The 13905-nt window shown below is 50.0% G+C and overlaps 1 protein-coding gene across 3 annotated transcripts in view; it reads left to right on the forward strand.

Moving 5' to 3' along the window:
* Positions 1-13438, forward strand: part of THBS2 (thrombospondin 2) — a 28262-nt gene extending 14824 nt beyond the window's left edge. For all 3 annotated transcript variants that reach the window (XM_059940818.1, XM_059940822.1, XM_059940821.1), the window contains 11 exons: positions 80-232; positions 658-876; positions 3262-3369; positions 4137-4296; positions 5739-5857; positions 6483-6717; positions 8028-8255; positions 8733-9004; positions 9546-9643; positions 10774-10913; positions 11784-13438. In XM_059940818.1, the coding sequence (XP_059796801.1) occupies positions 80-232; positions 658-876; positions 3262-3369; positions 4137-4296; positions 5739-5857; positions 6483-6717; positions 8028-8255; positions 8733-9004; positions 9546-9643; positions 10774-10913; positions 11784-11791 (1740 nt within the window). In that variant the 3' untranslated portion in view covers positions 11792-13438. The remainder of the gene's footprint in view (positions 1-79; positions 233-657; positions 877-3261; positions 3370-4136; positions 4297-5738; positions 5858-6482; positions 6718-8027; positions 8256-8732; positions 9005-9545; positions 9644-10773; positions 10914-11783) is intronic.
* Positions 13439-13905: the final 467 nt, after the last annotated feature.

Here is a 13905-nt window from a genome sequence, read left to right on the forward strand (position 1 = left end):
GGTGCCCCCTCCCCCGGCGGCGGGGCGTCCCTCGGGGGTGGGGAGCGCGGGCTCACGTCTGGCCTGCTGGTCCCCGCAGTGTGCCGTGGTCACCGACGTGTGCTTCACGACCAGCAAGGCGCGCCGTTGCATCAACACCAACCCCGGCTTCCACTGCCTGCCCTGCCCCCCGCGCTACAAGGGGAGCCAGCCCTTCGGCGTCGGCCTGGAGGCGGCCAGGACGGAGAAGCAGGTGAGCGGCTCGGCCTTCCGCGCTCCTGTGAGGACAGCAGGGCAGTGAGGCGGGAGCTGGAGTTGGAGGGTGGACGGGACGGGAGCGGGCACGGCGGCCAGGGGGAGAGATGGTCTCACTCTGCCGGCCAGCGCGACCCCACCCGCAGGGGCCACAGGGCTGAGTTTTCACTCACAGCATCCCAGAGGGCCAGGGTGGGGACTCGTGGTCTCCCCGTGACCCCAGGCGCCACCGGAGGCCTGACGTGACCTTGCTGTTGCTCGGGCCCTTCCAGGGGAGCAGAGCCCCGGGTCTCTGGACGCTGCCCCCTCCTCAGCGTCCCGTGGGCGGGCGGGAGCCCTGCGCCCTGCGCCCTGCACGCGGCCCTCCCGTCAGGGTCAGGGTCAGGGTCAGCACGCGTCCTAACCCGCTCGGCCCTCCCGCAGCTGTGTGAGCCTGAGGACCCCTGCAAGGACAAGAGCCACAGCTGCCACAGGCATGCGGAGTGCATCTACCTGGGCCACTTCAGCGACCCCATGTACAAGTGCGAGTGCCAGACGGGCTATGCGGGCGATGGGCTCATCTGCGGGGAGGACTCGGACCTGGATGGCTGGCCCAACAAGAACCTGGTCTGCGCCACCAACGCCACCTACCACTGCATCAAGGTGAGGGTGGGGCGGGGCGTCCCCCTTCCTCCGGCCCCAGTGGTTCCAGCTCGGGGCAGCTGTGCCCCTGGAGGCGCCTCTACGGGTCCAAACAGTCGGAGGCTCCCTGTGGGCCCTGCACTCTGCGTGGTCCCCACCCCAGAAGCGGACGGGAGCCGGGGTGTCCCTGCCCACCCACTAGCCCCTCCAAGGCGTCTGCCAATTCCAGGATCACTCTGGAGAAGCAGCTGATTGTTGGGGGCTGGGAGAGGACGCGGCGCCTAATACATGTTTGTTAACTGAACACAAAGAGAGGCTTGAAATCATTGGGGGCGGGGCGATGTAAACAGGCCCCACCCTCCTCCAAGGCTATGGGGGCCTGAGGTCTGCAGGTGGGCCGGGCTATGGTCACGCAGAGTCTAGCAAACATTTTTCTTTGCAAAGACCCCCATGTGCTGCACACAGGAAGCGGTTAGGGACCCCGGGTGAGTGGGGCTTCCTTAGGGCCTGTAACGGGGGGGGGGGGGGGGGTCCTTTCCTGGGGCCACTGCAGCCAATGACCACAAACCTGGTGCCTTTAAACAGCAGGACTTCATCCTCTCATGGTCCGGAGCCAGGAGTCTGAGGTCAAGGTGTGGCAGGGTTGAGCTGGAGCCGCCAGGGGAGGGTCCTTCCAGCCTCTCCCAGCTTCTGGGCCCTCCAGGTGTCCGTGGCTTGTGGACACGTCGCCCCAACCTCTGCTTCTGCCTGCTCCTCTGTGCGTCTGTCTCAAACTCCCCCTGACGCCCTTAAGGACACGCGTGGCTGTATTTAGGGCCCATCTGGATACTCCAGGGTAAACTCGTCCTTTCAAGACCCTTATATCAATCGCATCTTTTGCATATAAGGTGATATTAACTTTACCATGTAAGGTGATAGTCACTCTTTTGCTATTTAAGGTAAAATTGACAGGTTCTAGAGGTTAAAACATGGCATATATTTAAGGGATCACCATTCAGACCACTAAACAAGGTGTACCAGAACGTTTTAGTGAAGTTTTATACCTTAGAAGCTTCAGAAATACAAATACTACAAACTCACGAAAGACATTACTTGCAAATGTAAATATATTAATCTATTTAATATTTATTTATTCTTGTGAATTTTGAGTAAGAGAGTTTTAAGTTTTTTCTTTTGCCCTCTTGATTAAAGATGGGAGATGTTGACTAAAACAAAAAGTGAATCTGCTTTGAAATAATAGAGGCAAAGTTTGCAACCTTCATTGTATCTCCCCGACCACCTTCCCTGACCTAACAAGGTCAGGTGTCAAGCTTGGAAATCCCCGCAGGAAGTGGGTGCTTATTGGATGCGATTATTGATGAAGATTTCCACTAGGGACCCAGATGCCCTGGTACCGTAGCAGGAAAAATGGAAGGTGTGCACGAGGCAAAGGACACCCTTCTTTTTTTTCATTTTTGTGGAACCTCAGGCAGGAATTTAATAATTAAAACGGTGGCACATCAAAATTTGCAAAATTTGCACATTATATTTGCATTAAATATAACTTATGGGAACAAACAGATGCAAAAGTAAGACAGTCCATGAGAAGCCCCCTCACCCCGTCTGAGAGATTCCCTCACTCATCCCTGCAAAGGTGCTGAATCCCTCCCTCAGGACCTGTGTCCACACCACAGGAATATGCTCTCCTCCTTCACGGGCTGGAGTTGAAACTTGGCTCCAGACATGGCCCTGGGCTGGTGCTTCTGAGCAGACCCCTGCCCCCCTTGAACCCCTGGGGCTTCTGGGACACCTGTGTTAATGGCATCGAAACACCTTCACGTGGACCCTCTCCTGGTGTTTCCAGCTCCCTCAGGCTGCAGTGTCTGTACAGCTCGGGTTTGAGTCCTTATATCATTGAACTGAAACAAAATGACTTTTTTCCCCCGTTATGGGAATTCTCCACTTCTTGGGCAGAGCTGAATCAGGGAGGTGGTTTGAGGCTCTGGGCCTCGGTTCCTGAACAGAGACTCTAGGCCACCTGTTGGCTAGTGAGGGCTGAAGGTTTATGACCTTGGCTCTTGGATGGATGCTTGGAGTTTGTGGGAAGCAATGGGACGGGGGGCTCTGCCCTGTCCTGTATTTTCATTCTTTCCTGGTTCCCGCAGTTGTTCAGCTGCGTACAGGGATCCCGAGCTCAGGACACAGGCTTCTTTTGCCTCAACTCCCTGGCGGTGGCGATGTTGGTGCTAGAGCAGCATCTGCGGGGAAACGCGGGGCCCCCGGCCCCGCCGCGAGGTCTCCGTTCTCCTGCTCCCACGAGGACAGGGGCCTGGCGTTGATGTCGCTGGCTCCGCCCTCATGATCTCATCTGAAAGAAGGGCGCTCTTGGGAATGTTTCTGTAACTGGCCTGCTTCCTCTGCTCGCAGGACAACTGCCCCCTCCTGCCTAACTCTGGGCAAGAAGACTTTGACAAGGATGGCATCGGGGACGCCTGCGACGATGACGACGACAACGACGGCGTCAGCGATGAGAAGGTGGGGCCACTCGGCCTGAGCACGCGCCCTCGGGGTCAGGAGCAGGGGGAGCGCGGTGCCCTGCACCCAGCGGCCCCCGTGAACTGCCGCCGGGTTTAGCGCTCCTGCGCGAGTAACGGAAAGTCACCAACGGGGAACGTCTGTCCTTCGCACAAGCAGACGAGGCAGCCAGAGCATGGAGCCGCCTGGGGTGCTCTGCCAGAAGCGCTTTCAGTGGTTTAGTTTACCTTGAACTGCATAAAAGGGACTCATCCCCTCTGCTTCTGGGGCGGGCGCCAGCGATGGCGGTTGCGTGGCATGAGTGATGTTGCCACTCCCTGCCTTTAGGGCAGAATTTAGATGTTACCATTTCCCGGGAGAAGTGTTGCAGACATAAGTGATCTGACATGTTAATCCTAATTCAGCACTAGCAGAGATAGAGAGGCCAACTTCTTATTCACAGGTTTACTGCATCTGGCTTCCATTGATCCATTAACTCATTCATTCGTTCATTCCCTTGACATTTATGTTTCTATCCTCACCATGAAATATGTCCCAGATCACCTTGGCTATCAAAATTTTTCACAGGGACAGATGCATAAATAATTATAAAATTATTTGATATCAAGAAAGTGTCAGCAAGGGCTACCTTTGCCGACACTTTATCGCTACCTTGATTCTCTTGATCTACTTTGAACACATAGCCTGTAAGTGCTAAGCCATTTTAGAAGCAATTCAGCAAACATCCCTACCCTATTTCTTAAATTCTTCCCTCGCTTTCTCTCTAGGACAACTGCCAGCTTGTCTTCAACCCACGTCAGTTTGACTACGACAAAGACGAGGTCGGGGACCGCTGTGACAACTGCCCCTACGTGCACAACCTAGCGCAGATCGACACGGACAGCAATGGGGAGGGCGACGCCTGCTCCGTGGACATCGATGGGGACGGTCAGTCCCGCGTCCTCCCGACGCGCTTCAGGGCTCGCGGTCGGCGGAGCTCCCAGACCCCATGCTTTATTCTGTGTTACCGCATAAGCCCAGCTTCACCCGTGCACTAACACGAGACAACGTGATTCATGACGCTTGGCTCGCAGGGGCCCAGCCTCGTTCGGCCCCATGTCCCCTTGGGTTCCTGGAAGGGGTCGCCGGCCTCAGGACCCCCCTTTGGAAAACTACGCGTTTGTCACCTTCTTTTCCTGACCCCGAGCTCTTGCCCTGTGTCCTTGTGCCCAGTCCTGGTGTCTTCTCTCAGGTCCACCTCTGTTCACAGCCCCCGGAACCCGGTTCCCTGTCCTGACCCAGCCGTGCTTCTGAGAAAGGCCTGAGGACAGCTTTGTCTCTCCTGTGTTCCCTCCCATTTCCCTCCACGCTGTATTTCTAGCCATTCATTGAATCATTCATTGCAAAGCCTCCCCGAGGGGTTCCAGGTATCCCCGGACTTCAGAAACCTGCGACACCACCAGGTTATTTAACCCTAGATGCCAGTGCCGCGGGCACAAGCTCTACACCTCACGGCACGGCCTCGCCCTGGGTGTCTGACGCTCAGGAAGCAGCTCGGACAGACTCACACCCACTCCCTCTGACTCCGCCCACCCACCCCCACCTGCATTTGTCTCCTGGCTATTTTCTTGGTGTAACTTGGCATCACACTGACCATCTTCCACCGGCGCCAAGACAGCGTCTGGCCGTGCTGCTCTCTAGGGCTTTCCAGCAGCCGGGCATCTCCTCCAATCCTCCGTCTGTGAGGTCTGACCCCCTGCATATCTCAGGGGTCCTTTCTCACTGCCTCGCCCCCTGGCTCCCCCCACCTGCCAGGACCTCCCCATCTGCCAGGATAAGACAGCTGCCTAGCCTGGCTCAAGCTTTCCTGCTGACTCACTGATTTGTGAGGTTTTGCTTTGCCCTTCGAGCCTGATTACTGTTAACTCAGTTTTCATAACCCCAAAGTTGATGAAATTCATTATCTATTTTCAGATTTCTGGGTATAAGGCACTGTAGCTAAACCCCCTGTCAGTCTCTGCCATTGTTATTTTCCTGCTAACGCAGGGAACAGATGAGGCACTGGAGCCCCGGAAGCTGATCAGCGAGGCGAATTTCCTGAATGGATGTTAGGGCAGATAGTCAGCGTGTTTACACTGTGATGACTCACTCGTCAGCCCCCCGTGTGTATTGTCCTCCAGAGACCTCCGAGAGTTGGTTCTGCTTCAAACTGAGGGAATTTTAAGTTTAATGGGAAATCTGCCATGAATCTAATAATCTCTACATTTTATGATTTCTTAGATCATTTTTTATTAAACAAAAGTTTGGCCGTAAGTTGCTTACTGCCATAGGAAGAGCAACGTGCCTTTTCTAAACTCCGTATACTTCCGTTTTTCCCCTGAATCCTACAGATGTCTTCAATGAGCGAGACAACTGTCCCTACGTCTACAACACTGACCAGAGGGACACCGATGGGGACGGTGTGGGCGATCACTGTGACAACTGCCCCCTGGTGCACAACCCAGACCAGGTAATTGACCGATGACTGATCAGGTGTGGCTAAGAGCAGCGGGGGTGGAGGAGCTTCTCAGTCACAGAACATGCATGGCTTTGCAGCTTTCCATCCATCTGCCAGGACGCGACAACACAGGCTTTTCAATCATTGTAATTGAAAACATTGAACTCAGGTCTGAGCATGACTCGTATCTCCATGGCCACTGGCCAGATGAGTGGGGGCCTTTGTCCCACCGTCTGAAAGGAGAGAGTCTTCATCTAATTATCTCCGTATTTCCCTGATGCAAACATAGGAATTGGCTGCTTTTCCAGATTTGCCTTTGGAAGACACGGTGAGAACATAACATACTGATGTAGTTCCTAGAACGTGTTGCAGCAGATGTTGTCAGAAAGGACTTGATTCTGTTGCAGCTAATTCTTTCCAGTCTTCCTTAAAGAAAGTGAATCCCCGTAGGGAGGTGGGTTAGGATGGAGAGATCCCTGGACTTCAGTCCCGGTTCTGGAGGCCGTTTCCTCTCTGCGGTCACGGCTCACGTTGGGAGCGAGGGGGTACAGGCCACGTGTCCTTGGCGACTTTCAACCTGGCATCTGTTTCACGGGATGGATGCCCAATGCTGCTCTCCCCGAACTCTGTCTCCCAGACCGACATGGACAATGACCTCGTGGGAGACCAGTGTGACAACAACGAAGACATCGATGAGGACGGCCACCAAAACAACCAGGACAACTGCCCCTACATCTCCAACGCCAACCAGGCTGACCACGACCACGACGGCAAGGGGGACGCCTGCGACTCGGACGATGACAACGACGGGGTCCCCGATGACAGGGACAACTGCCGGCTGGTGGCCAACCCCGACCAGGAGGACTCAGATGGTAGGTCCCGTGACAGCCGCCCCGCAGAGGCAGAGAGGTGGCAGGAGCGCGAAATGCCGGGAAAAAGAAGTATGTAGCCCGACTGCTGACGTGAGTAAGTGGTCCATGAGAACAGGATCTGGAGGGAGCAGGGACACAGGACGGGTCAGAGTCTCAGGTAGCGCGGCAGGTAACGTGGCAGGTGAGCAGCTGGGCTCAGTGGTGGCTTGGTTGTCCTCTGGCATCTGCTGGAGCCTGTGGGTGCAATCCTGGCTGACCGGGTGCTGCCTGGAGGATACACATCCACCGTGGATGAGACGGGGTGTGGGGTATTTGAGCCCACACGACCCAGAGGCACGTGGCGACTCACTGACTGAAGGGCAGCTCCAAGGACCACCCCCCGCACCCCGAGAGCAGCACAGAACTCATTCTTGACAGGAGGACAGATGGCTTCAGTCCCCACAACGGGGCTTGGGGGCGCTTGCTGGCTACCGAGCAGCCTTTTACCAGGAGGGAGGCTGGGATGGAGGCAAGGCTGGCGTGCTCAGGGATGTCTTAGGGGTTTTGGAAGCTCCTTTTTGCGTGAGTGTGTGCCTGTCACCCAGTGCGTGGATGTGTGTTGCTGAACAGAACTGAAGGATAGTTTGAAGGATGTGATGGAAATTCGGTTGAACTTGGTGTCTTTGTCTCCTTCTAAAGCAGTAGGCACTGCAATGGCCTAATTGCAGTGGTCAGTGGTCATCTGGATCGTCACTATTACCATGAACTGCACGGCCGTGAAGGTCTCAGCAGGCATCTCTCTGTGTGCCAGGCTGGTCCACAGCCCCATGGCCGCATCCCCACCTCATTAGAAAATTTGACAAGATGCTTCCAAAAAACAGAAGTCCACATCTCCCTAGGGAAATCATTTTTCATGAAAGAGTTCTGCTTTCAGTGCCAAACAGATTACAGGCAGGGGTGATTTAGGTAATAGTAGAGGTTCTGAAGACTATCAGAGGAAAAAGCTGGAAATTCAGCTTGATTTCACTTGGCAGCGTTCAGGTTTTGTACCCCCAGTTTCAAGTTCAGAAGGAAGTGAGAAATGACTCTACAGGAACTGGATTATGGCGTGCTTTGCTGCAGGGCTTATCACAGCGACGTTTTGAAAAGAGCATCCAGACTCCTCGCAGCGTTGGGGTGAAATGTCAGAGATTACAGGCGCTGGTCCAGGAAATGCTGCCAAGCGCCTAGCCTTGAATTTTCAGAGAATCACGTGCTAAGTTTTCTCAGACACAGAGAGGCGGACAGCAGACCCTTACTTTGCGTGTTTCTCTGCTTGTCCTTGGTGGCAGGTGATGGGCGTGGTGATGCTTGCAAAGACGACTTTGACAATGACAACATCCCCGATATTGACGACGTGTGTCCTGAGAACCACGCCATCAGTGAGACGGACTTCCGGAACTTCCAGATGGTCCACCTGGACCCCAAGGGCACCACTCAGATCGATCCCAACTGGGTCATTCGCCATCAAGGCAAAGAGCTGGTGCAGACGGCCAACTCCGACCCTGGCATCGCTGTTGGTGAGCCTTAGAATACGCACCGCCACTTCCGGTTCCTGCCTGCAAGGTGCCCACGGAGCACGTGGGCTGCCCTTTAAGACTGAGTGGACAGGAGCAGTGGGTCTTTCTGGTAGCCCCCATCCTCCCTTGGTTTGTAAAACCATCTGCCTAAATATTTTTAACGGGAGAACCTGGGGAAGCACTTATTTGCCTCTCCAGATTCTCCGCGATTTAATATTCAGCAAGCCATTTCGTTTTATGGACTTGGTCTGTAAATTGTTACCTAGGGTGGTGAAGCTCTGCCATAACTCTGTAAGTGGGATCTAAAGAGATGAAATTCCACAAGTGGTGTTAATCCCACAGGAACAGACCCTGATTTAGATGGGAGAGGAGAGCCTCTTTCCACCTGCATCCAGTGGTCCCCGGGCTCATCCAGGAATTCCCTAAAGGGCTGTTTCTGACTTGGTTTTGTGACCAGATGTTCCCTCTGGCCCCCAGGCTTTGATGAGTTTGGGTCGGTGGACTTCAGCGGCACATTCTACGTCAACACCGACCGCGACGACGACTACGCGGGCTTCGTCTTTGGCTACCAGTCCAGCAGCCGCTTCTACGTGGTGATGTGGAAGCAGGTCACTCAGACCTACTGGGAAGACCAGCCCACCCGGGCGTACGGCTACTCAGGGGTGTCCCTCAAGGTGGTGAACTCCACCACGGGGACAGGCGAGCACCTGAGGAACGCCCTGTGGCACACGGGGAACACAGAGGGACAGGTGAGGAGGACAGGCTCTTCTGACTGAGGCCGGCAGCTGCTTTGGGCTTTCAGGAGAGCAGTACCTGCCCATTGCAAAAGTACCCCCACCTCGGTTTTTGTTCATTTTACCTCAAGTCACGGTGCTTTTAATAATCTGTTATTGGGTACCTCACTTATTAAAGATGCCAGGCCTGGTGATTTTATAAACACAATTGGTAATCCTCTTGCACATGAAACGTAGGTGTACTCCCTTACAGAAATAGGGAGAACAGGGTTTCAAAAGTTTAAGTGTTTCGCCCAAGGTCCCACGTTGAGGAAGCAGAGAATCTGTGACTTGGCCCAAATGCCTGTGCTCTTTGCGCTGAACTCCATTGTTGCCTATCAGTGGATTTTGCTCATGCTAGAGATTTATAATATGAAATATATTGGAGGTAGATGTGGCAGCAGGAGCCATAGGGATTACTTAGCAGAGTAATGTTTTCGTCTCCCCCCTTTGTGCCGTAAAACTGTGGTTAAGACTCAGGGTGCCAATTATACTCACAAGTGATGTTTTTCCTCAGGTTCGCACGTTATGGCATGACCCCAAAAATATTGGCTGGAAGGACTACACTGCCTACAGGTGGCATCTGACCCACAGACCTAAGACAGGTTACATAAGGTAGGTGAGAGGGTAGCTCAGTAGCAGCTGTGTTTCTACGAAGTAATTTTCACATTCCAAGAACATCTTTCCACTGGATGGCAAGTTAGAACACTAACAGAGAAACAAGCCAAAGTGGGTTCTAATTTGTACGCTGTCCCCTGGATTCTTCCACTTTAAGTGCCTTCTCTTTTCTGTCCAGCATCTTCTTCACGTTTTTTAAAAAAGCAAAAAGCAAAAACAAAACTGTTGAAGAGAAGAAAAATCAAACTTGTTAAAATAACCCAGAAGGTGATAAGCATCTCTCCTCCTAATGAACGTTATGGGCATGGGAGGGAAAGTGCAGTTAAAATAACTGCATCTTTGTGAATTAGCATGTGATTTCTTTGGTGCACAGGTTCCTATTTATTTCTGATATTGTGAATGGCTGAATTTAAAACACATCTTGAACAAAACTTTGGCAAATCAGTCCAACAGAATTTTGTTCTCTTGGCATGACAGCATTTGTAATCAACTTTTTTTTTTTTTTAAGCTGGGACAATTTCTAATTTTATAAAATGAAATACGGATGATTTAAATTTAAACTTTTTGCAAAGTTAAACTTAGTCACTACGAGCATGAGCCAGTCTGATTCTTCACCAGGAGTGTGTGCGTGTCCTCGGTGACAACAAGCACGTCTTAGAAGGGGAGGTGCAGGCTGGTGCCAGGGGTGTGATGTTTCTGTGGAGTGTCCCTGTTTATTCACTCTTCTCCTACCAGGGAAGCTTTAGTGCATCTGTACGTGTAGGGTGGAACCTGGTCCTTGCTATCACACAGCTCACAGTTTGTGGGGAGGAAGCAGGTGAGCTCGTGGCTTTAGTGCAGTGTGAAGGCCAGGAGCTTGCTGACACGGGGGAGCCTTAGAGTTAGGGTTAGGCAGAGGGAGGGGCCTCCTGACTCCACTAAACTGTTCCATGACTCCTGAAGGTGGAGACGACTTGGATGCTTGGGTGGGTGATTGTCAGTGAGTCATGGGGAAGAAGGAGGGCTCTGGGGTGGTGCTGCGTTACTCTTGGCCAGCCTCGTGAGGAGAAGACTGACCTCCTGCCCTCTGGTGAATGTGCTTCAAAGAGCTGACATTCTCTTTCTTTCTCCTTTTTCCCTGTTTTCAGAGTCTTAGTGCATGAAGGAAAACAGGTCATGGCGGACTCAGGACCCATCTATGACCAAACCTACGCTGGTGGGCGGCTGGGTCTGTTTGTCTTCTCTCAAGAAATGGTCTACTTCTCGGACCTGAAATATGAATGCAGAGGTGGGTGTGAGAACATTATTCATTGGGGCCTTGAGTGGCACAGAGGATGGGGAAGGAACACATATTTTACTTTTCCTTTTACAAAAGCTACACATCAGGGAAATAAGCTGGTGGCCTGTCAGGCAGATGTTTTGTTTTGGTCAGCTTGAGTTGGTTTTGTCTGTCAGTTTGTTTGTTTTAAATTCAGTGTGAATGTCTTTGGTAGGACAAACACTTTTAAGTTATTCACAGGCTCTACTTGTCCCACTCTACTCTATCCCATAGCTTTTTATATTTTCTACACCTTCTGGGCCCTTAATGACATTTTAGATTGCTATCTTTGCTAGAAAAAAAGAAAGAAAGGAAGGAAGGAAAGAAGGAAGGAAGGAAGGAAAGAAAGAAGGAGAAAAGGAAGGAAGGATGGGGGAAAGGTTCTCTTTAGTTATCACTCTAGGAGCATATTCGAATCAAAATATTATAGATCTGGAAGGGAACTTGGCTTCTATGTGGTCTAAGCCTGTGTCTTCATGTAGATATGAAAATATCCCTATTCTACAGATAAGGTAAGTAAGGCTCAGAGATGCTGCTCAAAAATCACACAACAAGAGTGTTGATTTGTCTTCTTGATTCTGGTGAAGTGTTCTTTTCCCTATCCTTCATTCCATCCATGCACCCACCCATCCATCCATCCATCCTTCCATTTATCCATCCATCCATCCATCCATCCATCCACCATCCATCCATTCATTCAACCATTCACACATCCATCCATATTGTGGAAACCTTTTTTTTAAAAATAGAAATAGTGATATTTAGGTTATAGTTAAACAAAATAAAGCAAAATAAAATGCATGGTCCAATCTCCCAAATTCTGTTCACTGTGTTTTGCAGATGTCTGAACAAGATTTGCTGTATTTCCAGCAAAGTACTGTAGACGCTGTTACCCAGACACCTCAGTCCATCCCAGTTCTCCCAGCTTCTCTCTAGCAGACCTCCTGTCCTTGACCCCAACGTCGAGTGGTTCTTCACCTCCTGTCATCAACCCAAGCCCACGTGCCTTCAGAGGATGAATATTAATGGAAACGAAAAATGAACATCCAACCCACTACAGGAAAAACAGTTTGATGATCCATGAGACTTTATGTGGAGTGAAAATCGAGCATGATATTACCTTGTTTTCTCTTGTGTGCTTAAAAAGAATGACGTTTACATATGAAATGTAAGTACTTATTTTATTTATGTGTATATGGAGTTGAAGGGAATATTGTGTATAAGCAATTATCATAAATTAAGCATTTATGCTTAATATTGCTACACTACTTCCAGTGCTTTAAGTTTGGTGCGAGAGCACCCAAATCCTCTTAGGTCAATTATAAAGAAGGGTCAACTCAAGTCTGAAGTAATGCCATTATCAGAAAGAGGTCAGGAGATACCAGTCACGTATGTGGGATGTCAAGTAACTAATTGGAACATCAAAAATAATTATGGGAATAAATGAATACCCCTCCCCCACTCTCTTGTCCTACAATGGAAGCCCTCACTGAGGCTGTCTCATCAAAGAAGGAATATCCTGGCAAAATGGCTCTAATGTGGGTCCAGTCGTGGGCCTGGCAAAGCCTCGTCTATGTGAGGGCTTAACCGAGCGAAGTGCTGTCACCGTGGTTGGCCCCTCCAGCCATTGTGGACCTGAGAGAACTCGTGGCCAGTTGTCACTTGATTCCGCAGTCTGATCCCTAGAATCCTCGCTGGAGCTCCTTTCCCAGCTGCTGGGGAGGAGTCAGCAGACAAACAAATCAGCAAATGCATTTTGGCATCTAATCCCTATTCTAGGCTTTGAAACTATGGACGGATTGCTTTTACCTAACTTGGTAACACATTCCATTAAGGTTCCAGTTATAAATGTTGTGCTAATATTTATTAAGTGAATATAGAATGCAGTTCCGTTCACCAATAACTTATTTTAAATATGACAAGTAGCACTTATGTAAGTATAATATCTAAAAGTAAACATATAACTAGCATATAATAATATAAAGATACAGTTACCGCAAAATATCTTCAAAATACAAGACTTTATAATATTATGTTGTCATCATAAAACATGCTGCAAAATGTGATAGAACAAATAAATAATAATGAAGAGTTTATAATGGAACCTTAATATATACTGTTGCCGGTGACTTTAATTCAATATTTTTTAGTGCTATCTATCTGCTGTACATAGGATTTTAAAGACTTGGAATGCTGAGGATAAACCAGTGTTGTCTCGGCAGACATACCCCTTAATCAGTCATATTGTCATATACACAGGTTTGATTTATTTTTTGCTTTAAGTTGCATGACCTTTCTGCAGGAAATATTAGTTAATCTCACTCCACATAGGGGTTTAGGAAGAAGACTTTGTCTTGTTGATCTGATGCGGACAAACTGTTCTCCTCTTCCTGTTAATAGCGATTTCACTCCTCTGTCAAGTAGGGAGAGGGTCCATGACTTTGTCTTCATTTGCTCGTGCCGTCTGATAAAGTTACATTTGTTGCTTCCTTTGAGGTTGATTTTTCTTTTCATTTTGCTGCACTTTTTACTTTTTTTGGTGGAACTGTATTCCCAAGACAAGGAAGTGTTGGGAGACTTCATTAAATGTAACAATTGTGAAGAGTGTGTAGGTTTTCTGTGTCGGTGGTGTTTGGCCGAACAATACGGTGGCGTGGGTTGATGATGATGTGAATATTTAGAATGTACCATATTTTTTTGTAAATTATTTATTTTTTTTTTTTTAAACAAACTTCTCGTACAGATGGATAAAACTTCTTTTGTTTTGACAGACTGTAAATATTTATTTATTTGTTCACATGGTCAAAATTTCACCACTGAAACCCTGCATTTAGCTAGAGCCTCATTTTTATACTTTAAAGATTCATAACAGGAAATAAATTGTAAAAAGGTTTTCTATAAATGAATCTCTCTCCCTTTTTTAAAGAGCTAGCAGGGCTCCTGCTGGGGGGAAGGAGAGGGA

Source organism: Balaenoptera ricei, chromosome 12 (assembly GCF_028023285.1).
Source record: "Balaenoptera ricei isolate mBalRic1 chromosome 12, mBalRic1.hap2, whole genome shotgun sequence".
Taxonomy (NCBI): domain Eukaryota; kingdom Metazoa; phylum Chordata; class Mammalia; order Artiodactyla; family Balaenopteridae; genus Balaenoptera; species Balaenoptera ricei.